Raw genomic sequence first — 26,052 nt, 5'->3', positions numbered from 1 at the left:
CCCTAGTTCTACATTCCCCCAAGAAGGGAAACATCCTCTCTGCATCTACCCTGTCAAGCCCCCTTAAAATCTTATGCGTTTCAATAAGATCACCTCTAAGTCTTCTAAACTCCAATGTGAATAGGCCCAACCTGCTTTACCTTCCTTCATATGACAATCCCTTCATCTCAGTAATCAATCTCGGGAACCTCTCTGAACTGCCTCCAGTGCAAATATACCCCTCCTTAAATAAGGAGACCAAAACTGTACGCAGTTCTCCAGGTGTGGTCTTACCAACGACCTGTACAGTTGTAGAAGGACTTTCTTACTTTTATACTCCATCCCCCTTGCAATAAAGGACAACATTCCATTTGCGTTCCTAATTACTTGCTGTAACTGCATGCTAACTTTTTGTGTTTAATGTACAAGGACCCACAGATCCCTCTGCACCACCGCATTTTGTAATCTCTCCCCATTTAAATAATAATTTGCTTTTTTATTTTTCCTACCAAAGTGGATAACCTCACATTTTCCCACATTATACTCCATCTGCCAATTTTTTGCCCACTCACTTAGCCCCTCCATATCTCTTTGTAGATTCTTTGCGTCCTCCTCACAACTTCCTAGGTTAGCACAGGTTCAGTACACGGCAAATCTCTGTCTACATTAGCCCATCAAACACGCCCAGGACAGGTACAGCATGGATTAGATACATTGTAAAGTTGCCTCTACATTGTCACATCAAATACTCTCAGGGCAGATACAGCATGGGTTAGGTACTGATTAAAGCTCCCTCTAACTGTCCCATCAAACACTGCCAGAGAACGTGCAGCACAGGTTAGATACAGAGTAAAGCTCCCTCTGCACTGTCCCAAAAACACTGCCAGGGCAGGTACAGTAGAGGTCAGATACCGAGTAAAGCTCCCTCTACACTGTCCCATCAAACAATGCCAGGGCAGGTATAGCCCGTGTTAGATACAGAATAAACATCTATCTACACTGTCCCATCCAAAACACACAGGGCAGGTATAGCATGGGCCAGATATAGAGTAAAGCTCCCTCTACACTGCCCCATCAAACACTCGCAGGGCAAGTAATAGCATGGGTCAGATACAGAGTATAGTTCCCTCTACACTGTCCCATCAAACACTCCCACAACAGGTACAGCACGGGTCATAAACAGAGTAAGGCTTCATCTACACTGTCCCATCAAATATTTGCAGGGTAGGTACAGCACGGATTAGATAGAATAAACCTCCCTCTATATTGTCCCATCAGACACTCCCAAGGGCAAGTACAGCAAGGATTAGATATAGAGTAAACCTCATTTTACACTGTTCCAACAAACACTCCCAGGATAGGTACAGCACAGATTATATACAGCCTAAAGCTCCCTCTACACTGTCCCATCAAACACAACTAGGGCAGGTAGAGTACGGGTTCAATACAGAGGAAAGCTTCCCCTACACCAACCCATCAAAGCTCACAGGTCAGGTAGAGCATGGATTAGATACAGAGCAAAAGCTCCCTCTGCAGTGTCCCATCAGACACTACCAGGGCAGGTACAGCACTGATTAGATACAGCGTAACGCTCTCTGTACATTGTCCTGTCAAAAACTCCTGGGGCATGTACAGCATGGGTTAGATACAGAGCAAATCTCCCTCTACACTGTCCCATCAAACATGCAAAGGGCAGGTATGGAACATAAGAAATAGGAGCAGGATTGGCCATTTGGCCCCTCGAGCCTGCTCCGCCACTCAATAAGATCATGGCTGATCAGATCCAGGCCTTAACTCCACTTCCCTGCCCACTCCCCATAACCCTTGACTCCCTTATCTTTCAAAAATCTGTCTATCCCCACCTTAAATACATTCAATGACCCAGCCACCACAGCTCTCTGAGGTAGCGAATTCCAAAGATTCACAACCCTCAGAGAAGAAATTCTTCTTGATTTCCGTTTTAAATGAGCGACCACTTATTCTGAAACTATGCCCCCTAGTGTTAGATTCCTCCATGAGGGGAAACATCCTCTCTTCATCTGCCCTGTCAAGCCCCCTCAGAATCTTACACGTTTCAATAAGATCACCTCTACGTCTTCTAAACTCCAATGAGTACAGGCCCAACCTGCTCAACCTCTCTCATTATGACAACCTTTTCATCTCAGCAATCAACCTCGTGAACCTTCTCTGAACTGCCTCCAGTGCAAGTATATCCTTCCTGAAATAAGGAGACCAAAACAGTACGCAGTACTCCAGTTGTGGTCTTACCAATGCCATGTACAGTTGGAGCAGGACTACCCTACTTTTATACTCCATCCCCCTTGCAATAAAGGCCAACATTCCATTTGCCTTCCTAATCAATTGCAGTAACTGCATGCTAAATGTTTGTGTTTCATGTACAAGGACCCCCAGATCCCTCTGTACCACCGCATTTTGTAATCTCTCACAATTTAAATAATTTGCTTTTTTATTATTCCTACTAACGTGGATACCCTCACATTTTTCCACATTATACTCCATCTGCCAAAGCTTTGCCCACTCACTTAGCCTATCTATATTTGTTTGTAGATTCTTTGCGTCCTCCTCACAACTTGCTAGGTTAGCACAGGTTAGATACACAGTAAACCTCTCTCTACATTATCCCATCAAACACTCCCAGTGCAGGTACAACACGGGTTAGGTACAGAGTAAAGCTCCCTCTGCACTGTCCCATCAAACACTCACAGGACAGGTATAGCACGGGTTAGATACAGCGTAAAGTTCCCTCGACACTGTCCCATCAAATACTTCCAAGGCAGGTACAGTACACGTTAGATACAGCATAAAGCACAATTTACACTGTCCCGTCAAACACTCCCAAGGCAGGTACAGTACAGGTTAGATACAGAGTAAACCTCCATCTACACTGTCCTATCAGACACTCCCAGGGCAGGTACAGCTTTGGATAAATACAGAGTAAAACTCCCTCTACACTATCCCATCAAACAATGCCAGGGCAGGCACAGCACAGATTAGATACTGAGTTTCCCATGTGGTGGCTGGCGTGCAACGGCCACCACATGTTAAAAAAAGCCACGCACAGGCATCTTCCACCCTTCAGGATGTAGTTCAGGATCTGGAATATTAGGTCCTTCATTGAAGCACCTGTGAACTCATCCTTTTTTGGCGTGAAAGCAAGTCATCCTCGTTTGCAGATGACACTAAGCTGGGTGGCAGTGAGAGCTGTGAGGAGGATGTTAAGAGGCTGCAGGGTGACTTGGACAGGTTAGGTGAGTGGGCAAATGCGAGGCAGATGCAGTATAATGTAGATAAATGTGAGGTTATCCACTTTGGAAAAACAGGAAGGCAGGATATTATCTAAATGGTGACAGATTAGGAAAAGGGGAGGTGCAACGAGACCTGGGTGTCATGGTACATCAGTCATTGAAAGTTGACATGCAGGTACAGTATGCGGTGAAGAAGGTAAATGGCATGTTGGCCTTCATAGCGAGAGGATTTGAGTATAGGAGCAGGGAGGTCTTACTGCGGTTCTACAGGGCCTTGGTGAGGCAACACCTTGAATATTGTGTACAGTTTTGGTCTCCTAATCTGAGGAAGGACATTCTTGCAATTGAGGGAGTGCAGTGAAGGTTCACCAGACTGATTCCTGGGATGGCAGGACTGACATATGAAGAAAGACTGGATCGACTAGGCTTATATTCACTGGAATTTAGAAGAATGAGAGGGGATCTCATAGAAAAATATAACATTCTGACGGGATTGGACAGGTTAGATGCAGGAAAAATGTTCCCGATGTTGGGGAAGTCTAGAACCAGGGAGCACAGTCAAAGGATAAGGGGTAAGCCATTTAGGACCGAGAAACTTCTTCACTCAGAGAATTGTGAACCTGTGGAATTCTTCACCACAGAAAGTTGTTGAGGCCAGTTCATTAGATATATTCAAAAGGGAGTTAGATGTTACCCTTATGGCTAAAGGGATCAAGGGGTATGGAGAGAAAGCAGGAATGGGGTACTGAAGTTGCATGATCAGCCATGATCATATTGAATGGTGTTGCAGGCTCGAAGGGCCGAATGGCCTACTCCTGCACCTATTTCCTATGTTCCAAGGGACTGCCAATGATGATGATGAGATACAGAGTAAACCTCCCTCTACACTGTCCCATCAGATACAACTCGGACAGGTAGAGTACAGGTTAGATTCAGAGGAAAGCTTCTCCTACAGCGACCCATCAAAGCTCACAGGGCAGGCAGAGCACGGGTTAGATACAGAGCAAATCTCTTTCTACACTGTCCCAACAATCCCATGACAGGTACAGCACGGGTTCGGTAAAGAGCGAAGCTCCCTTTATACTGTCCCATCAAGCACTCCCAGGGCAGGGGCAGCACGAATTAGATACACAGTAAATCTGTGCCAGAGGAAACTGTACTCCAGTGAGTTCAGTGACAGAGGAAACTGTACCCCAGTGAGAGTCAGTGCCAGAGGAAACTGTACCCCCGTGAGAGTCAGTGCCAGAGGAGACTGTATCCCAGTGAGAGTCAGAGGAAACTGTACCCCAGTGAGAGTCAGAGCCAGAGGAAACTGTATCCCAGTGAGGGACAGTGCCAGAGGAAACTGTACCCCAGTGAGAGTCAGTGCCAGAGGAAACTGTACCCCAGTGAGAGTCAGAGGAAACTGTACCCCAGTGAGAGTCAGTGCCAGAGGAAACTGTATCCCAGTGAGGGACAGTGCCAGAGGAAACTGTACCCCAGTGAGTGTCAGTGCCAGAGGAAACATGCAGCAGAGCCTGGTGTCCAGTCGTCTTGGATCCCCTTGCCATTGGACCAAGACCGTGCTTTGCCAAGCTCGTGTGGTAGCTAATGTGCAAGGGCCACCTCACATTAAAATAATTCACGCTGTTAGCAACACATAACAATCCTCTTCCTCTGCAGTTATCAATCTATTGCAATTCCCCATGCCTGTTATCAGCAACAAATTTCATTAATATCGCGCCTTAAACATCGTAAAATGTCCCAAGGCACTTCACAGGACCGTTAGCAAACAGAATTTGACACCCAGTCACGTAAGGAAATATTAACACAGGATTAAAAGCTTGTTCAAAAGGGTAGGTATTAAGGAGCATTTTGAAGGTGCAGAGGTTTAATGAGGGAATTCCAGAGCTTATGGCCTCGGCAGCTGAAGGTATTGCCACCAATATTGGATCGATGAAAATTGGACTGCTCAAGAGGCTAGAATTGGAGGAATGCAAAGATCTCTGAGGGTTGTAGGGCTGGAGGAGGTTACAGCAATAGGGAGGGGCAAGGTCCTTGATGGATTTCAAAACAAGGAAGAGCATTTTGAAATCGATGGAGCAGGAGCCAATGTAGTTCAGTGAGCACAGGGGTGATGGGTGAACGGAAATTGGTACAAGTTGGGATGAGAGGGCTGAGGACAGATTGAGTAGAATAGGCCTATATTCTCTGGAGCTTAGAAGAATGGAAGGTGATATCATTGAAACATAGAATTGTCACGGGCTGGATAGTCTAAAACTAGGGGTCCTAGCATTAGGATAAGAGATCGGCCATTGAAGACTGAGATGAGATATTTCTTCACTTAAGAGTTGTGCATCTTTGAAATTCTCTATCGAATAGAGATCTTACTGAATGGCGGAGCAGACGGGAGGGGCCGTATGGCCAACACCTGCTGCTACTTCTTGTGTTCTTGAGTAAGGATACGGTCAGGAGTGTTTTTGATAAGCTTAAGTTTGCAGAGAGTGCGAGGTGTGAGGCCGATCAGGAGAGCAATGGAATAGTCCAAAGTCGTGGTAACAGAGGCATGGATGAGGGTTTGAGCAGATGAGCTGAGGAAGGGGCAGAGACCGGCGATGTTATGGAGCTGGAAGTAAACGTACATGGTGATTGAGAGAATATGGGTTCGGAAACTCATCTCGGAGTCAAGTACGACGCCAATCAATAAATTGCAACTCTCCTCATCTGTGTTTCACTTTATTAGAATACTACATACCTCGAGTGAATAATGCTTCAATAGTAGTACTTATCAATATATTTTCTGTTAATTCCAAATGTTCATGAATGAATAACTGATTCTGTCAGTGATAGGCCGTGCTGGTCTTTCAGATTGGTCTGTGCATCGTGATCAATGAATTGACTATGATGCTTCCAGTTCAATCTTTCCAATGGCTTTCTCACCAGATGGGAAATATTTGAACATTGAGATCTGATGGTGTCGGTGTGAGTTCAGCCCCACTGAATGTACAGAGACGGGTCCATCTGCTGGGCTCTGCCTCAAACTGGAGTCACCTCTTAGATCAAAGCCCTTTACTCTAAAACACACACAAGATTCACTGTGACTGTGTGTTTAGAGACAGAAAGTGATCTCACTTCACATCCCATTGCACGGCCTCATGCTGGATAATTGTGCTCGGTGGTCAGTCTCCCCCAGTCTCATTTCCTGCCTTACCTTGTAACCTGTGTGTACTGTCTACAGGACCGGTGTGTATCTGAGTAAATGGCACTTTCTCTTACCTTCCTCCCCAGTCGATCTATTGAAGCACTTTCAATCGGAAGGGGCTCACTGGTTGGTGCTCTCACAATCCTGTGCTAGTTCACCTGCTGTTGTTCCTCAGTCCACAATCCCTGTTTCCTTCCAGCTGTGGAACTTTCTCAATCACTCCGCCATTCACCGGGAGATCTAATTCTGGCAGGGCAGAAAATTAGAAGAATATTAATGTTGTGAAGTGGAATGTAGTGTAAAGTGTTTTTCCAATGTTTCAGAAAAGTATATGTCCAGTATTTCTGTTTGATTTTATCCTATTCTTCAGATTCCTGTCCCGCCCGTCTCGACTTACAGAAAATCACCAGAATTCTCCCCGGGTTACACACTGACTAATCTCACTGGGCCCATCCTCCCCGCGTTACACACTGTCTGATCTCTCCGGGCCCCCGGGTTAGACACTGTCTGATCTCACCGGGATCCCGGGTTACACACTGTCTGATCTCACTGGGCCCCCGGGTTACACACTGTCTGATCTCACTGGGCCCCCGGGTTACACACTGTCTGATCTCACCGGGCCCCCGGGTTACACACTGTCTGATCTCACCGGGCCCCCGGGTTACACACTGTCTGATCTCACCGGGCCCCCGGGTTACACACTGTCTGATCTCACCGGGCCCCCGGGTTACACACTGTCTGATCTCACCGGGCCCCCGGGTTACACACTGTCTGATCTCACTGGGCCCCCGGGTTACACACTGTCTGATCTCACTAGGCCCCCGGGTTACACACTGTCTGATCTCACTGGGCCCCCGGGTTACACACTGTCTGATCTCACTAGGCCCCCGGGTTACACACTGTCTGATCTCACTGGGCCCCCGGGTTACACACTGTCTGAGCTCACTGGAAGTTTCAGTCTATCTCCCGCATGTCCCCAAACCCTGAGCTCCGGGGCTGTGTTCAGTCCGGTGTTTTCCCTCACAGACTCACCGCACCCTCCCTGCCCGCCGGCCGAGCGCTCTGCCCCGGCCCCAGCCACACACTATCAGTCCGGTTCCCTGCGGCCCCCGGTTCCCCACATTGTCCAACTGCTGGTTATAGCAAACTGTTTGGCATCCGGGGACTGGGGGTGGAGAGGGCGGCACCAAGCATGGGCACTGCCGCCACGGAGCGCCTTCGCTGCATAAATTAATGACCCTTAGAGAGTCCGGACCGTCTATTGGCTGAACGCAGCAGATTGTCAGCCACGCCCACCAATAGGAGTCGGCAGCGCCACAGAGCCCCGCCCACTGTGTTGAAGGCGCGCTGGGCAGCTCGGGGGTCACGTGGCTCCTGATTTGAAAACCGTTAAACCGCCTCAACGCACGCCGAGCGGGTGACGTCACAGCCCCGCCCATATCGCCCTCGACGTTCCAGGTCGCGTCGGTGCTGAGGGGCGGCACCACTCGCAGTGCGCCTGCGCCGGACTCCCAGCTCACTGAATCCCTCACTCCTGCACTATTAATAATAACTTTTCTTTATAGAGCGCCTTTAACGTAGTAAAACGTCCCAAGCCGCTTCACAGCAGTGTTACAGGACACAACACATACATTTGACATCGAGCTACAAACGAAGAAATTACGGCAGATGACCAAAAGCTGGGTCAAAGAGGTAGGTTTTAAGGAGGGTCTGAAAGTAGGAAAGAGGCGGAGAGGTTTAGGGAGGGAGTTCCAGAGCTCGGGGCCCAGGCAGCTGAAGGGCCGGACACCGATGGTGGAGCGATTATAATCAGGGATGGTCAAAAGGGCAGAATTTGAGGAGTGCAGACATCTTGTGGGCTGCAACAGATTCCCGAGATCGGGAGGGGCGAGGCCCTGGAGTGATTTGTAAAAAGTGATTTGTGATTATTAACAGCAACAACTTTTAACAGTGAGTCTTGTTTATTTTGTTTATTTGTACATGGGATGTGCTGGTAACGGAAGAATGACCATAATATGATAGAATGTTACATTAAGTTTGAAAGTGATTTCATTAAATCCAAAACTAGGGTCTTAAATTTAAACAAAGCAAACTTTTTAGCTATGAGGGGTGAGTTACACAAGATAGATTGGGAAACTACATTAAAAGGTATGAAAGTAGATAAGCAATGCCTCGCATTAAAGAATTAATACATAATTTACAGCAAACATACATTCCTTTAAGGCACACAAACCCCACAGGAAAGGTGGTCCAACTGTGACTAACAAGAGAAGTTAAAGATAGTTGTAGATCAAAGGAAGAGGCTTATAATGTTGCCAAAAAGAGCAGTAAGTCTGGGGATTGGGAGCATTTTATAATTCAGCAAAGGAGGACTAAGAAACTGAAATGGGAAAATAGAATGAGAGTAAACTAACGAGAGACATAAAAACAGATTGTAAAAGCTTCTATAGTATTGTTAAAAAGGAAAAGATTAGCAAAAGTAAATGTGGGTCCCCTACAGGCTGAGACAGGAGAAATTATAATATGGAATAAGGAAATGGCAGAGAAATTAAACAAATACTTTGGGGAGGAAATTGCGGTCGGAGGCTTCTTTCGGGCGAATGCCTCCGACCGGAATTTTTTAATCAAAATTAACTGATGGACTCTGAGGAACATAGGATTGTGATCGGAGTCCTATTTTCGCAGTGCAATGTACAGGAACATGGTCTTCCAGGTATATATTCACCTGGATCACCAATGAACATCTAGTATTCTCATTGATAATAATGGGAGCTCCGGTTGTACGAGCTCCCATTGCTATCAACAACATCAACAACTTTATTTTTATAGCACTTTTAACATAGTAAAATGTCCCAAGGTGCTTGCAGTGTTACAAGACAAAGCAAATAAATTTGACACCGAGGCACATAAGAACAAATTACAGCAGATGACCAAAAGCTTGGTCAAAGAGGTAGACTTTAAGCAAAGTCTTTAAAGGAGGAAAGAAATGTCCAGAGGCAGAGAGGTTTAGGGAGGGAGTTCCAGAGCTTCGGGCCCAGGCAGCTGAAGGCCCGGACACCGATGGTGGAACAGTTCTGATCAGGAATGCTCAAGAGGGCAGAGTTTGAGGAACACAGATATCACGTGGCGTTGTGAGGCTGAAAGAGATAAGCGATTGGGAGGGGCGAGGCCATGGAGGGATTTGTAAACAAGGATGTGAATTTTGAAATCGAGGCGTTGCTTAACCGGGAGCCGATGTAGGTCAGCGAGCACATGGATGATCAGTGATCGGGACTTGGAGCGAGTTAGGACACGGGCAGTCGAGTTGTGGATTACCTCAAGTTTACGTAGGGTAGAATGTGGGAGGCCATTCAGAAGTGCGTTGGAGTAGTCAAGGTAAGTAGAGGTAACAAAGGCATGGATGAGAGTTTCAGCAGGAGGTGAGCTGAGGCAGGGCAGATGCGGGCAATGTTACGGAGGTGGAAATAGATGGGATTTAGTTATGCCGCGGATGTGGCCATATGCTCATTTCAGGGTCAAATATGATGCCTAGGTTGTGAACTGTCTGGTTTAGCCTCAGGTAGATGCTAGGGAAAGGGATGGAGTCAGTGGCTGGGGAACGCAGTTCGTGGCGTGGACCAAAGACAATGGATTCAGTCTTCCCAATATTTAATTGCAGAACATTTATGCTCATCCAGTACGGGATGTCAGCCAAGCAGTCTGACAATTTAGAGACCATGGAGGGGTCGAGAGAAATGATGGAGGTAGAGCTAGGTGTCATCAGCATACATGTGGAACCTGACTCCGTGTTTTCAGTTTTGGTCTCCTAATCTGAGGAAGGACGTTCTTTCTATTGAGGGAGTGCAGCGAAGGTTCACCAGACTGATTCCCGGAATGGCAGAACTGACATATGAGGAGAGACTGGATTGACTAGGCCTGTATTCACTGGAGTTTAGAAGGATGAGAGGGGATCTCATAGAAACATATAAAATTCTGACGGGACTGGACAGGTTAGATGCAGGAAGAATGTTCCCAATGTTGGGGAAGTCCAGAACCAGGGGTCACAGTCTAAGGATAAGGGGTAAGCCATTTAGGATCGAGATGAGGAGAAACTTCTTCACTCAGAGGATTGTTAACCTGTGGAATTCCCTGCCGCAGAGAGTTGTTGATGCCAGTTCATTGGATATATCAAGAGGGAGTTAGATATGGCCCTTACGGCTAAGGGGATCAAGGGGTATGGAGAGAAAGCAGGAAAGGGGTATGAGGGAATGATCAGCCATGATCTTATTGAATGGAGGTGCAGGCTCGAAGGACTGAATGGCCTACTCCTGCACTTATTTTCTATGTTTCGGATGACATCGCCAAGAGGCAGCATATAGATGAGAGATCGGAGGGGACCAAGGATAGATCCTTGGGGGACACCAGAGGTAATGATGCGGGGGCGGGAAGAGAAGCCATTGCAGGAGATTTTCTGGTTATGATTAGATAGATAGGAATGGAACTAAGCGAGTGCAGTCCACCCAGCTGGATGATGGTGGAGAGGCGTTGAAGAAGGATGGAGTGGTTAACTGTGTCAAAGATTGCAGACAGGTTGAGGGGGATGAGGAGAGTTAGTTTACCTTCGTCACATTTACAAAGAATGTAATTTGTGACTTTGATGAGAGAAGTTTCAGTACTGTGGCAAGGGCGGAAACCAGTTTGAAGGGATTCATACATGGAATTCTGGGAAAGGTGGGCATGAATTTGGGAGGAGGCAACACATTCAAGGACTTTGGAGAGGAAAGGGAGTTGGAGATGGGGTGGAAGCTAACAAACACAGTGGAGTCAAGAGCTATTTTTTTTTTTTGAGGAGAGGGGTGATGACAGCAGATTTGAAGGAGAGGGGGACAGTTCTTTTTAGGCAGTCCCTCGGAGTCGAGGATGACTTGCTTCCACATTAATATGAGTTCTCAGGTGAATGAAGTCGCATGCGGGACCTACAGTCTCTGTCACAGGTGGGGCAGATAGTGGTTGAAGGGACGGGTGGGTGGAGTGCTTGGGTTGCCGCGCGCTCCTTCTGCTGTTGGCACTTGATCTCCGCTTGCTCCCGGCGAAGAGACTCGAGGTGTTCGGCGCCTTCTCAGTTGTTTCTCCTCCACTTTGAGTAGTCTTGGGCCAGAGATTCCCAGTTGTCAATGGGGATGTTGCACTTTTTCAAGGAGGTTTTGAGGAAATTTCTAAGTTAAATTAACTCAGGCGGAGGCTTTCAGAGTCGTGCTTCGAGAGAATTTTATTTTTAAAAAGCGAGATATCTCGGAGAGCCTGCTTGGACCGTAGCAAGGCAGAAAACTCTCCTGTACAAGCAAATTGTCCCTATCTTTATACAGAAATAGAAAAGGAATCTTATTCATTAGTTCCATGAGTACAAAGGTCGTCTCGGGAGGCACACACTCTATCTGTCCTGGCATAGTTTCTCCCTGTTCACAGTCTGATGAGCAGAATATCAGGAGACTCCCTTTTAATACCGGATAGTCATTTAATTACATTTCTAAGTTTCAAGGCTAAAAAGTGTGGGTGTTGTTCTAGTCCTATTATTTCTTCAAATATAGCAAAAACAGAATTTAACCCTTCCCTTTACCATAAGTCATAGATTCATAGATTCTTTCTTCCACAGAGGGTGTCCTTGCAGTGTTTCCTCTGCCCACCTGGGGCTCACATGCCGTGTTGGAACTCCGAGTAGAGCACTTGTTTTGGAGTCTAGTATCGGGCATGTGGACAATGTGGCCCATCCATTAGAGCTGATTGAGTGTGGTCAATGCCTCAATGCTGGGGATGTTGGCTTGAGCGAGAACACTGACGTTGGTGCACCTTTCCTGCCAATGGATTTGCAGGATCTTACGGAGGCAGCATTGGTCCTTCTCCAGTGCTTTGAGGTGCCTGCTGTACATGGTCCATGTCTCTGAAGCATATAGGAAGGCGGCTTTCACTACTGCTCTGTAGACCATGAAGGGGACAGTACCTGAGGAGAGAGAACCGTTAACAATGTCAACTAACATGGGAGCTAGAAAAGGAAGTTGTGTGGTCATCAGTTTAGTGGGAATAGGGTCAAGGGAGCAGGAAGTGGGTCTCACGGACAAGATGAGCGTGGAGAGATCAGAGAGAAACTAGAGAAAGATGCGAGTTTAGAATTAGGGCAAGGGGGCACCTCAGAGGAACATTGCCCCCATGGGCGAGGGGAAGGAAGGGAACTGGAAGAGGCAGATGATCGGATGGTCTCAATCTTTGAGACAAAGAAGTCCATGAGTTTGTTGGAGGTGAGTGTGGTGGAGACAGGGGAGAAGGGTTTAAGGAGACGGTTAGCAGTAGAGAATAGTAGCTGGGGGTTAGTTTTGCATTCCAGAATGATCCTGGAACAGTGAGCAGTTTTTACAGACAAGAGTAGGACCTGAAAATGCTTTATGTGGTCGAGCCAGATCTCGTGATGAATGGCTAAACAACTTGTCTGCCACATCTGTTCAAGTCTGCGCTCTTTGGACTTGGAGCGAAGGTAAGAGCTGTACCGGGGGGAATGGCCAGGGTGAGAGAGAGTAATAACAGGGACTAGGGCATCAAAGGTGGTAGTGAGGGTGTGGGTGAGCAGATCGGTGGCTACAGAAATGTCATGGTGAAAGGAGGGCCAAAGGCTGGACAGTTGGAGTTGATAAGTGCAGTTGTAAGAGAGTTTGAAGAAAGTATTTTCCCGGGGAGGATGCAGAAGGAAGTAGATTTGGGTGGGGGACGGGGGATGTGGGTGGAGAGCGATACAAGGAAATGGTCAGAGATGGCCTTATCTGTAATTGACACGGTAGGAATATCGAGGCCACGAGAAATGGCAAGGTCAAGGGGGAGGCCGTGAGTATGGGTTGAGGAGTTCACTTGAATTGAGATGGAGGTTGAAATCACCGAGGATGAGAAGTCACTTGGTGCTGAGGGAGGAGAGCAGTGAGGATATATCCGCGATAATATTTTAATCTTACTTGGGAGGGCGATAGAGAACGAGAAATTTAAATGAGGTGAGAGGGGTGGAATAAGGTGAGATGTTCAAAGGAGGAGAAAATGCCGGAGGAGTAGGGGGACAGACCAAGGTGGGATTTGATGATGAGAGCCACACCACCGAAGGGAGGGGCGGCTTCATTTAAAGATAATGTGTCATCATCCCTCAGCCAAGTTTCAGTCAGGGCCATGATGTCGATGCAATCATCCACGATAAGCTCATGGATGACAAGGGCCTTGTCCGCAAGTGAACGGACATTCTGCAAGGAGATGCAGAGAGAATCGGTGATGGCTGATCCACTGCTAACATCCACAGGGTCAGGGATTGGAGGGGTGAGTTGGACGGGGAGGAGATTGGCAAGGTTAGCCCCCCCCCCCCCTCCCCAAGCTGGGTGGCAAGGTCGGTGAGAGGAGGATGGGACAGTTGGGGTTGCTGCTCGTGAGGAGACAGCGACGAGAGCCACGTTGGGCCCTTCGGCGGATGCCAAGAGAGGCACAGAGGGAAGCTGCAGGCTTGTCTCAAAGGGAGTCGAGCCTGGGACGGTGGCAGGAGAGTAGGGAGGTCGGAGAGTAATGAAGGGTTAGGGGAGGGATTTGGGAGGGCAGATTTTCCTAGAGAGGAGAGATGAAAGGCGACATGACGACAGAAGAGATTGGTCAGGGAGGGATAGAGAGAAAAGAAAAAGCGGGAGAAGGAAGTGGAAATAGAAGGGAATGGCTCGGGTCTGAAGCGGCAGCAAATAGACACAGGAAAAACTCAGTTTACACAGTGAATAGGGAATACTAGAATAGGGATTCTATGATAGTACTCTCAGTATAATCAAGATCAATTATATTGAAACAAAATTGATTCATATATAGATTAATTATAAGTAAACTTAAAATCAGAACTTGAGTAATTGAAAAGTTAAATCAGTCTCTAGCTGTCTCAGTAAATCATTAAATCAATTCTTGGGTAGATCAAAAGGCACAATGAGAAGTAATCATTTCAAAGACCAATGATCCAACTTCTGTCCTGTGATTGTATGAACTGATGCTCTCCACTCTCTGTCCTGTGATTGTATGAACTGGTGCTCTCCACTTTCTGATCTGTGATTTGTATCAACTGATGCTCTCCACTCTCTGTCCTGTGATTGTATGAACTGGTGCTCTCCACTCTCTGTCCTGTGATTGTATGAACTGATGCTCTCCACTCTCTGTCCTGTGATTGTATGAACCAGTGCTCTCCACTGTTGCGCAAATGGCAATTTCGCTAGTCATGTGACTAGTAGTGCCTGAGTTAAATATCAAATTACACACTAGACAAATGACAGTATCGTTAATGTTTGTTTAATACTTGAAAAGTACAACACTCTGCTTAACTCAACTCTGCAGACAAAGCATTACAAAAGGTGTTCCTTGCCACTCAAAATACACTGTTATCCAATACATCCCGAGTGATCAATCCGGTCCTGACACTGTTCCTTCAAGGGTCGCTCCCTGGTCTGTGCTTCTGTTGAGTGTTGTTCCCGGATTCTTGCTCTGGACTGTCCGAACTTGTCTATCTTTATACCTTTTTTGTCCCTCAGTTAACCATGTGTGTTGCTACTAATTGCCTGCTTGTTTCTACAAGACACAGAGACATTCTGCTGTTATCTCAACTTGTCTCTTGCTTCCAAGAGTTATTACCAAGTGGAGTCTTCCTTACTATGTGCGAACCTTATCTTGATCAATTAAGTCCTTTCTTACCACCCCCTGCCGTGGCCACAACTGGTCTACATTGTAAGATTTATCTGCTTCGTCTCTCTCTCTCTTTGCTGCTAAAAAAAAAAGTTTTAAAATTGATACTGCGGCTGTGTGTCTGCTGAACTGGTTCCAGTGGTTTTTCAGCGCTGTTGGCCTATAACTAAGCTGTTTCACTCGCTGTCCGGTGACTCGTTCTACTGGTTTCCAGCTTTGCTGCTCGCTGGCTTGTGGTTTTACTTTTTCTCCACCACTTTGATCTACAGTGACCTGCAACTTGCGTCTATTTCGCCATCAGCTTCCTTTCCCGCCACCGACTCTCGTTCCTACAGTAACAACCTCCCTCCTCAAACTCTGGACTTCACTCGCCTGCTACACCTGTCTCTGAATTTGGACAGCGGTCTGGCAATGCTCCCTGCCGGCCCCATCCTACTTACACCAGCTTTGTCCCTCCATGGGACCTCGGACTTTGACCCTGGTCTCCCCACTATTGTCTCCAACCTGCTGCCAGCAAATATGTATCCCATTAATTATCACATGTAACAAGGCCGATGTAACCTGAGCTTTTCCCGTGTCCATTCATGTGTGCACTTTGGCTGCTGCTCGGGCAGAGTCATTCAATACTTTTCAACTTTTTCCCCTTTTCCTTTTCTCTCTATCCCTGCCTGACCGCGCTCTCCTATTGTCGCACCTCCTTTCATGTCCTCTCTTTTGGATACTCTGCCCTCCCAAATCCCTACCCAATCCTTCATTACTCTTTGACCTTCCTACTCTCCTGCCGCTGTCCCAGGCTTGACTCCCTCCTAAACAAGCCTGCAGCTTCCCTTGGTGCCCCTCTCAGCATCCTCCAAAGGGCCCATCGAGACACTCATCGCTGCCTCCTCAGGAGCAGCAAGACCAACAGTCCCATCCTACTCTCTTGCCGACCTTCCCACCCAGTGGGCCACTGGGGGCTAATCTTGCCAATCTCCTCCCCGTCCAACTCCCCCTTCACCCCCGCCCCCAGCGCTGACCCTGTGGACGTAGATAGTGGGGCAGCCATCACCGAACCCTTCCACATCTCCCTCCAGAATGTCCGTTGGCTTGCAAACAAGGCCCTTCCCACCCATGAGCTTATCGTGGTTGATTGCATCGAGGCCCTGATGGAAACTTTGTTCAGGGGTAATGAAACCTTAAATGAAGCCTCCATGTGAATTCCTCAACCCATATTCACGGCCAGGTTCACCAGACTGATTCCTGGGATGGGGGGGATTGTCCTATGCGGAGGGATTGAGTAGACAAGGCATATATTCTCAAGAGTTTAGAAGAATGAGGTGTGATTTCATTGAAACATAAAAAAATTCTTACAGTGCTTGACAGGGTAGATACAGGGGGAGGATCTTTCCTCTTGCTGGGTAGTCTTGAACCCAAAGGGTCATAGTCTCAGAATGAGGGGTCAGCCATTTAGGACAGAAAAGAGGAGAAACTTTTTCACTGGTGAATCTCTGGTATTCTCTACACCGAAGGCTGTGGATGCTTAGTTGTTGAGTACATTCAAGGCAGAGATCGCTAGATTTTTGGATATTAAGCGAATCAATGGATATGGAGTTAGTGCAAGAACGTGGAGTTAAGGTAGATCAGCCATGATCTCATTGAATGGCAGAGCAGGCTCGAGGGGCCGAATGGCCTACTCCTGCTCCGAGTTCTTATGTAAACACTCGCAGGGCAGGGACTGAACAGGTTAGATACAGAATAAAACTCCCTCTACACTGTCCCATCAAACACTCCCAGGGCTAGTACAGCATGATTTATATACAGAGTAAAGCTCCCTCTGCACTGTCCCATCAAACATTCCCAGGGACGCTACAGCACGGGTTAGATATGGAGTAAAGCCCCCTCTACACTCTCCCAGGGCAGACACTGCACTGGTTAAATACAGAATAAAGATGCCTCTACTCTGTCTCAAAAAAACCCCAGTGTAGGTACAGCAGGGGTTCGATACAGAGAAAGCTTCCCTCTACACTGTCCCATTGAACACACCCAGGGCAGGAACAGCACAGGTTAAATACAAAATAAAGATCTCCCTACACTGTCCCATCAAACACTTCCAGGGCAGGTACACAGGTATGTTACCAATACCTTCCCGGGATCCTAAGGCTGGGAGAGGTACTGTGGAAGGTATGGGAAGCTCGGACTTGTCCAGGAGAGTAACCGATGGTAAGAGAACTGAAATATTCCAGAGCAATGAGCTGTTAGTCGTGGCTCAGGCGTAGCACACTAGTCTCTGAGTCAGTCGGTTCAAGTCCACCTCCAGAGCCTGGAGCATAAAATTTAGGCCGACATTCCAATACAGTAGAGGGGGAGCGCTGCACTGTCAGAGGTGCCGTCTTTCACATGAGACATTCAACCCCATCTGACCCCTCAAGTGGGCGTAAAATATCTCATGACATTATTTCCAAGTAAGTGGGAATTTTCCCTGGTGTCCTGGCTAACATTTATCGCTCGACCAACATCATTAAAACAGATTATCTGGTCATTATCACATTGCTGTGTGTGGGAGCCTGCTGTGTGCAAATTTGTTGCTGCATCTCCGACACTACAGCAGCAACTGCATTTAAAAGTTACTTCATTGGTTGTAAAGGGCTTTGGGAATTCCTGAGGTGGTGAAAGGCACTTTATAAATACAAGTCTTCCTTTAACAAAGGAGAAAAGGTTCAAAAATGGAACAGTCGGTAACAGGACATCAATTAGTCTCCTCTTGGAGAAATCAAGGAATCGACTCACTGTATGTAGGAAACAAAGCTGATTTATTTAACAGTTGTTTGACAGAGGGTGCAGAAAAGATTGACAAGAATGATTCCAGGGATGAGGGACTTCAGTTACATGGATAGACTGGTGAAGCTGGGGTTGTTCTTCTTAGAACAGAAGGTTGAGAGGGGATTTGATCGAGGTGTTCAAAATTATGAGGGGTCTGGACCGAGTAGAGAGAAACTGTTCCGATTGGCGGAAGGGTCGAGAACCAGAGGACACAGCTTCAAGATAATTGACAAAAGAACCAAAGGCGACATGAGAAAAAAATTTGTGCAGCGAGTGGTTAGGATCTGGAAAGCACTGATTGCAAGGGTGGTGGAGCTAGACGCAATCATCGCTTTCAAAAAGGGAATTGGATAAGTCCCTGAAGCTGGGCTACGGGGTAAGGGCGGGGGACTAGCTGAAGTGCCCTTGCAGAGAGCCGGCATGGGCCGAAAGGCCTCCTTCTGTGCTGTAACCATTCTATGATTCTGTGATATCCAGAAAATTAAACTCCAGCCCAGTTATAAGGATTAATTACATCAGCAGCAACAAACCCCAATGGTCCGAGTGAACATGGTTCAGTCCTGGATGTGATTAATGGCAAAAATAACAGCAGAATCCAACCCCTGCAGTCACTTGTGAACTCGCTGGTGTCTCAGCAGGTTGGACAACTGAGTGAATCCCTTCCCACTCTCAGAGCAGGTGAATGGCCTCTCCCCGGTGTGTACTCGTTGGTGTTTCATCAGATCATTTCTGCTTTTAAAGCCCTTTTCACAATCAGAACATTTAAATGGCCTCTTATTGGTGTGAACTTGCTGGTGTGAAGTAAGGTGGGATGAACGAGTGAATCTCTTCCCACACACGGAGCAGATCAACGGCCTCTCCCCACTGTGAATTTGCTGGTGTATCAGCAGGTTGGATGAACGAGTGAATCCCTTCCCACACATGGGGCAGGTGAACGACCTCTACCCAGTGTGAATGCGCCGATGAGTTTCCAGCCGGGAGGGGGATCTGAATCGCTTCCCTCAGTCCCCACATTCCCACAGTTTCTCTGTGGTGCGGGTGTCCTTGTGTCTCTCCAGGTTAAACGATCAGTTAAAGCCTCGTCCACACACTGAACATGTGTACGGTTTCTCCCTGCTGTGAATGGTTTTTCAGGCTGTGTAACTGGTTCAAGCTCTTTCCAGAGTCAGTGCACTGGAACACACTCACTCGGGTTTGTGTGTCTCGGTGCTTTTCCAGTCACACTGATGTTTGAAATCTTTTCCCACAGACAGAACAAACAAACATTTCTCCTACTTTGAAAGGCCAATAATATTCAAGTCCTGATGAATGGCGTGACTCTGTCAGATCTTGACATCATGTTTGGTTCGAGTTTCCCATCTGCAAATGCTCATCTAATATCCTGTAAAATGGGTTTACAAAAGTCAGCACTGGAAGTGTAGGATAGAAATTGAGGACAGACAATTCTAATTGCTATGGAACATTCTTTCCTCTCTTGTTCCCCCAAAGCTGTAAATCCCCATCCCACACACTCTCCCTCCTCCCTGTGCTGAAATCCAAACCCATCACACCATCTCCAACATTTATTTCCTCCATCCTCAGTTTTCTCCCTCCCTCTGCTCTAGTTGGGTTCAGTTCTTCACCCGCTGTGTGCAAAGTGAGAATAAAATCAATGAGGCAATGATTTTCTCTCCTGGTCACTGGGACGTTGAAGCCCCACTCACTCGCTGCTCCTGTACAAAGATGGCCATGGAGGTGCTGTAACCCAAGCCTGTCGGGGAGAAAGCCACGAGCAAGATGGCCGCGCAGGCACCCTGATCCCTCTCTGTCCAAGATGGCGGCCAGTTACCCCGGGCAAACACGAGACTTGCGGACTGTTATTGACTGTGGGCTTTTATTCCATCAGATCGGCAGGTCATGCAGGTGTTCCCTAAGTGCATCTCACTCTCCAACCAATATTCTGTTGAGTACCAGTGAGGGTGATGATTCCTCTCCAGAGCCAAATCCACAGCACCACAGGTGGCTCAGCTGTACTGAGGGGGCGAGGGGGGGGGGTAAAGAAGAGTGGGAGAGCAATAGTGGTAGGGGATTCGATAGTTAGGGGAACCAACAGGCATTTCTGCGGCCGCATACGTGACTCCAGGATGTTGTGTTGTCTCCCTGGTGCCTGAGTTAAGGATGTCACTGAGCGGCTGCAGAACATTCTGAGGGGTGAACAGCCAGAGGTCATGGTCCATATTGGTACCAACGACATAGGTACAAAGAGAGATGAGGTCCTATAGGCAGATTTTAGGGAGTTAGAAAAGAGATTTTTATAAAAAAAGGACCTCGGAGGGGAAAAAGGAATAGGCCGAGTAATTACAGGCCTGTCAGCCTAACCTCAGTGGTGGGAAAATTATTGGAAAAAATCCTGAAAGATAGGATAAATCTGCATTTGGAAAGGCAATTATTAATTAGGGACAGTCAGCACGGATTTGTTAAGGGAAGATCGTGTTTGACTAAACTGATTGAATTTTTTTGAGGAGGTAACCAAGAAAGTTGATGAGGGTAGTGCATACGACGTAGTATATATGGACTTTAGCAAGGCTTTTGATAAGGTCCCACATGGTAGACTGATCATGAAGGTTAAAGCCCATGGGATACAGGGCAAAGTGTCAAGTTGTATCCAAAATTGGCTTGGAGGTAGGAAGCAAAGGGTAATGATTGATGGATGTTTTTGTGACTGGAAGGATGTTTCCAGTGGGGTTCCACAGAGTTCAGTACTAGGTCTCTTACTTTTTGTGGTATATATCAATTATCTAGATTTGAATATAGGGAGTATGATTAAGAAGTTTGCAGACAACAATAAAATTGGCTGTGTGGTTGATAATTAAGAGGAAAGTCATGGGCTGCAGGAGGATATCAATCTACTGGTCAGGTGGGCAGACAGTGACAAATGGAATTTAATTCAGTGAAGTGTGAGGTGATGCACTTTGGGAGGGCTAATAAGGAACGGGCATACACATTAAACGGTAGGCCATTTAATAGTGTAGATGAACAAAGGAACCTTGGAGTGCTTGTCCACAGATCCATGAAAGTAGCAGGCCAGGTGGATAAGGTGGTTAAGGCGGCATACGGAATCTTTGCCTTTATTGGCCGAGGCATAGAATATAAAAGGGAGGTTATGCTTAAATTGTATAATACTTTGGTTAGGCCACATCTGGAGTACTGCGTACAGTTCTGCCCACCATATTATAGGAAGGATGTAATTGCACTAGAGAGGGAGCAGAGGAGCTTTACGAGGATGCTGCCTGGAATGGAGAATCTTAGTTATGAGGACAGATTGGATAGGCTGGGTTTGTTCTCATTGGAACGGAGGAGGTTGAGAGGAGACTTCATTAGGTGTACAAAATATTGAGGGGGGACATAGTGGATAGTAAGGGTCTATTTCCACTGGTCGATGGGATCTATTATGAGGGGCATTGTTTTAAGGTTGTTGGTGGAAGATTTAAAGGAGATTTGAGGAGGGGGGGGGCTTCTTTACGCATAGGGTTGTGGGGATCTGGAACTCGCTGCCTAGAAGAGTGATGGATGCAGAAACCCTCACCACTTTTAAGAGATGGTTGGATGGGCACTTGAAGTGCAGTAACCTGCAGGGTTACGGATCGAGAGCTGGTAATTGGGATCAGACAGACTGACCTTTTGTTGGACGATGCAGATATAATGGTAAGTACTGCAGGGAATAGAATACGGCCAGGGTGATCTCCTGAACTAGTTTCGATCACCTGGATGGGTCAGAGAGGAATTTTCCCAGATTTTTTCTCCCAAAATTAGCCTGAGTTTTTATCTGGTTTTTGCCTCTCCCAGGAGATCACATGGCTCGGGTTGGGGTGAAGTGTAGATGTTTTCAGTATAAGGGGTGTTGCAGTGGTGTGAGGCGGACTGGTTGGCCTAGGTGCTCTTTGCCTTTCCGTCATTGTTCATAGGTTTACATGTAACCTTTAGGATTGCTGACCAAGGGCAATACGGCTCTTTGTCGGCCGATGCGGATACGATGGGCTGAAATGGTCTCCTTCTGTGCTGTAAATTTCTATGTTTCTATTCTCCGAATTACTCCCGCGCGAGTGAGTACAAAAATGGGAGGATAGAGCAGATGAATGCGTGGCTGGAGAGATGGTGCAGGAGGAAGGGCTTTAGATTCCTGGGGCATTGGAACCGGTTATAAGAACGGAACAAATAGGAACTGGAGTAGGCCATACGGCACTTTGAACCTGATCCGCCATTAATTAAGATCATGGCTGATCTGATCATCGACTCAGCTCCATAACCCCATATCATTTAAGAAATTGTCCATTTCTGTCTTAAATTTATTCAATGTCCCAGCTTCCACAGCTCTCTGAGGTAGCGAATTCCACAGATTTACAACCCTCAGAAGAAATTTCTCCTCATCTCTGTTTTAAATGGGCGGCCCCTTATTCTAAGATCATGCCCTATAGTTCTTGTCTTCCCCCATCAGTGGAAACATCCTCTCTGCATCTGCCTTGTCAAGCTCCCTCATAATCTTACACATTTCAATAAGATCACCTCTCATTCTTCTGAACTCCAATGAGTAGAGACCCAAACTACTCAACTGTTCCTCAAAAGGCAACCCCCTCATCCCCGGAATCAACCTAATGAACCTTCTCTGAACTGCCTCCAAAGCAAGTATATCCTTTCTTAAATATGGAAGCCAAAACAGCACGCAGTATTCCAGGTGTGGCCTCACCAAAACCTTGTATAGCTGTAGCAAGACTTCCCTGCTTTTATACTCCATCCCCTTTGCAATAAAGGCCAAGATTCCATTGGCCTTCCTGATCACTTGCTGTACCTGCATACTATCCATTTGTGTTTCATGCACAAGTACCCCCAGGTCCCGCTGTACTACAGCACTTTGCAATCTTTCTCCATTTAAATAATAACTTGCTCTTTGATTTTTTTCTGCCAAAGTGCATGATCTCACACTTTCCAACATTATACTCCATCTGTCAAATTTTTGCCCTCTCACTTAGCCTGTCTGTCTTTTTGCAGATTTTTATTGTGCCCTCCTCACAGATTGCTTTTCTTCCCATCTTTGTATCATCAGCAAACTTGGCTATGTTACACTCAGTCCCTTTTTCCAAGTCGTTAATATAGATTGTAAATAATTGGGGTCCCAGCACTGATCCCTGCGGCACCCCACTACTTACTGGTTGCCAACCAGAGAATGAACCATTCACCCCAACTCTCTTCTGTTAGTTAGCCAATCCTCTATCCATACTAATATATTACCTCCAACCCCGTGAACTTTTATCTTGTGCAGTAACCTTTTATGTGGCACCTTGTCAAATGCCTTCTGGAAGTCCAAATATACCACACCCACTGGTTCCCCTTTATCCACCCTGTTCATTACATCCTCAAAGAACTCCAGCAAATTTGTCAAACATGACTTCCCCTTCATAAATCCATGCTGACTCTACCTGACCGAATTTTGCTTATCCAAATGTCCTGCTACTGCTTCTTTAATAATGGACTCCAACATTTTCCCAACCACAGATGTTAGGCTAACTGGTCGATAGTTTCCTGCTTTTTGTCTGCCTCCTTATTTAAATAGGGGCGTCACATTTGCAGTTTTCCAATCTGCTGGGACCTCCCCAGAATCCAGGGAATTTTTGGTAAATTACAACCAATGCATCCACTATCCCTTCCGCTACTTCTCTTAAGACTCTAGGATGCAAGCCATGAGGTCCAGGGATTTATCTGCCTTTAGTCCCATTATCTTACTGAGTACCACCTCCTTATTGTGATTGTGTTAAGTTCCTCCCCACCCGATAGCCCCTTGACTATCCACTGTTGGAATATTGTTTTGTCCTCTACCGTAAAGACTGATACAAAATATTTGTTCAGAGTTTCTGCCATCTCCATGTTCCCCATTACTAATTCCCCGGTCTCGTCCTCTAAGGGACCAACATTTACTTTAGCCACTCTTTTCCTTTTTATATACCTATAGAAACTCTTGCTATCTGTTTTTATATTTTGTGCTAGTTTACTTTCATAGTCTATTTTCCCTTTCTTAATCATTTTTTTAATCGTTCTTTGCTGACTTTTAAAAGCTTCCCAGTCTTCTGTCCTCCCACTAATTTTGGCCACTTTGTATGCTCTTGTTTTTAATTGGATACCGTCCTTTATTTCTTTAGTTAGCCACGGATGGCTATCTTTTTTCTTACACCCTTTCCTCATCACTGGAATATATTTTTCTTGAGAGATGTGAAATATCTCCTTAAATATACACCACTGTTCATCAACCGTCCTAAACTTTAATCAATTTTCCCAGTCCACTTTACCCAACTCTGCCCTCATACATAGAAACATAGAAAATAGGTGCAGGAGTAGGCCATTCAGCCCTTCGAGCCTGCACCACCATTCAGTAAGATCATAGCTGATCATCCACCTCAGTACACCTTTCCTGCTTTCTCTCCATACCTCTTGAGACCTTTAGCCATAAGGGCCATATCTAACTCCCTCTTGAATATATCCAATGAACTGGCATCAACAACTCTCTGCGGTAGGGAATTCCAGAAGTTAACAACTCTGAGTGAAGAAGTTTCTCCTCATCTCAGTCCTAAATGGCTTACCCCTTATCCTTAGACTGTGTCCCCTAGTTCTGGACTTCCCCAACATCGGGAACATTCTTCCTGCATCTAACCTGTCCAGTCCCATCAGAATTTTATGTTTCTACGAGATCCCCTCTCATCCTTCTAAACTCCAGTGAATACAGGCCTAGTCGATCCAGTCTCTCCTCATATGTCAGTCCTGCCATCCCGGGAATCAGTCTGGTGAACCTTCGCTGCACTCCCTCAATAGCAAGAACGTCCTTCCTCAGATTAGGAGATCTTAACTGAACACAATAATCCAGGTGAGGCCTCACCAAGGCCCTGTACAACTGCAGTAAGACCTCCCTGCTGCTATACTCAAAACCCCTAGCTATGAAGTCCAACATACCATTTGCCTTCTTCACCGCCTGCTGTACCTGCATGCCAACTTTCAATGACTGATGTACCATGACACCCAGGTCTCGTTGCACCTCCCCTTTTCCAAATCTGCCGCCATTCAGATGATATTCTGCCCTCGTGTTTTTGCCCCCAAAGTGGATAACCTCACATTTATCCACATTATACTGCATCTGCCATGCATTTGCCCACTCCCCTAACCTGTCCAAGTCACTCTGCAGCCTCTTAGCATCCTCCTCACAGCTCACACCGCCACCCAGTTTAGTGTCATCTGCAAACTTGGAGATATTACACTCAATTCCTTCATCTAAATCATTATTTTATATTGTAAATAGCTGGGGTCCCAGCACTGAACCCCACTAGTCACTGCCTGCCATTCTGAAAAGGACCCGTTTATCCTGACTCTCTGCTTCCTGTTTTCCAACCAGTTCTCGATCCACGTCAGTACATTACCCCCAATACCATGTGCTTTAATTTTGCACACCAATCTATTGTGTGAGAACTTGTCAAAAGCCTTTTGAAAGTCCAAATACACCACATCCACTGGTTCTCCCTTGTCCACTCTATTAGTTACATCCTCAAAAAATTCCAGAAGATTTGTCAAGCATGATTTCCCTTTCATAAATCCATGTTGACTTGGACCGATCCTGTCACTGCTTTCCAAATGCGCTTCATAGTCCAAATACCTTCATAGTCTCCTTTATTTAAGTTTAGTATGCTGGTTAGAGATCCAACTTTCTTACCCTCCTTCTGAATTTGAAATTCAATCATGTTATGATCACTCATTCCAGGGGGATTCTTTACTTGGAGATTGTTTATTAATCCTGTCTCATTACATAGGACCAGATCTAAGATAGCCTGCCTCCTGGTTGGTTCCATTACATACTGTTCAAGGAACACGTCCCTTATGCACTGTATGAACTCCTCCTCAAGGCTACCCTGACCAATTTGATTTGTCCAATCAATATTGAGGTTAAAATCACCCATGATTATTGCTGTTCCCTTTTTACAAACCCCCACTATTTCCTGGTTTATGCCATGACCAACAGAGTTGCTACTGTTAAGGGACCTATAGACTATGCCCACCAGTGACTTTTTCCCCTTATTATTCCTTATCTCCACCAAAACTGTTTCA

General features: G+C 46.4%; 3 protein-coding genes across 8 annotated transcripts in view; 1 reads left to right on the top strand and 2 right to left on the bottom strand.

Moving 5' to 3' along the window:
- Positions 1 to 7,591, bottom strand: part of LOC139273724 (zinc finger protein 3-like) — a 106,471-nt gene extending 98,880 nt beyond the window's left edge. For all 5 annotated transcript variants that reach the window (XR_011595324.1, XR_011595325.1, XM_070890768.1 and 2 more), the window contains exons 1-2: positions 7,459 to 7,591; positions 6,501 to 6,672 (exon numbers count right to left, since the gene is read on the bottom strand). The gene's annotated coding sequence lies outside the window, so the exon portion shown is untranslated. The remainder of the gene's footprint in view (positions 1 to 6,500; positions 6,673 to 7,458) is intronic.
- The window catches only part of LOC139273731 (zinc finger protein 664-like), a 316,000-nt gene that overhangs the window by 196,935 nt on the left and 93,013 nt on the right, over positions 1 to 26,052 (bottom strand). The gene's annotated exons all lie outside the window — the stretch shown is intronic.
- Positions 7,907 to 26,052, top strand: part of LOC139273739 (zinc finger protein 585A-like) — a 54,674-nt gene continuing 36,528 nt past the window's right edge. For both annotated transcript variants that reach the window (XR_011595326.1, XM_070890799.1), the window contains exon 1: positions 7,907 to 8,118. Coding sequence is in view for 1 of the 2 variants with exons in the window: in XM_070890799.1 (XP_070746900.1) it covers positions 8,095 to 8,118 (24 nt within the window). In the remaining variant the exon portion in view is untranslated. The remainder of the gene's footprint in view (positions 8,119 to 26,052) is intronic.

The sequence above is a fragment of the Pristiophorus japonicus genome, chromosome 9 (assembly GCF_044704955.1).
Source record: "Pristiophorus japonicus isolate sPriJap1 chromosome 9, sPriJap1.hap1, whole genome shotgun sequence".
In the NCBI taxonomy this organism is placed as follows: Eukaryota; Metazoa; Chordata; class Chondrichthyes; family Pristiophoridae; genus Pristiophorus; species Pristiophorus japonicus.
Note: the sequence above shows the minus strand (reverse complement) of the source record. Positions and strands in the feature narration are given on the sequence as shown.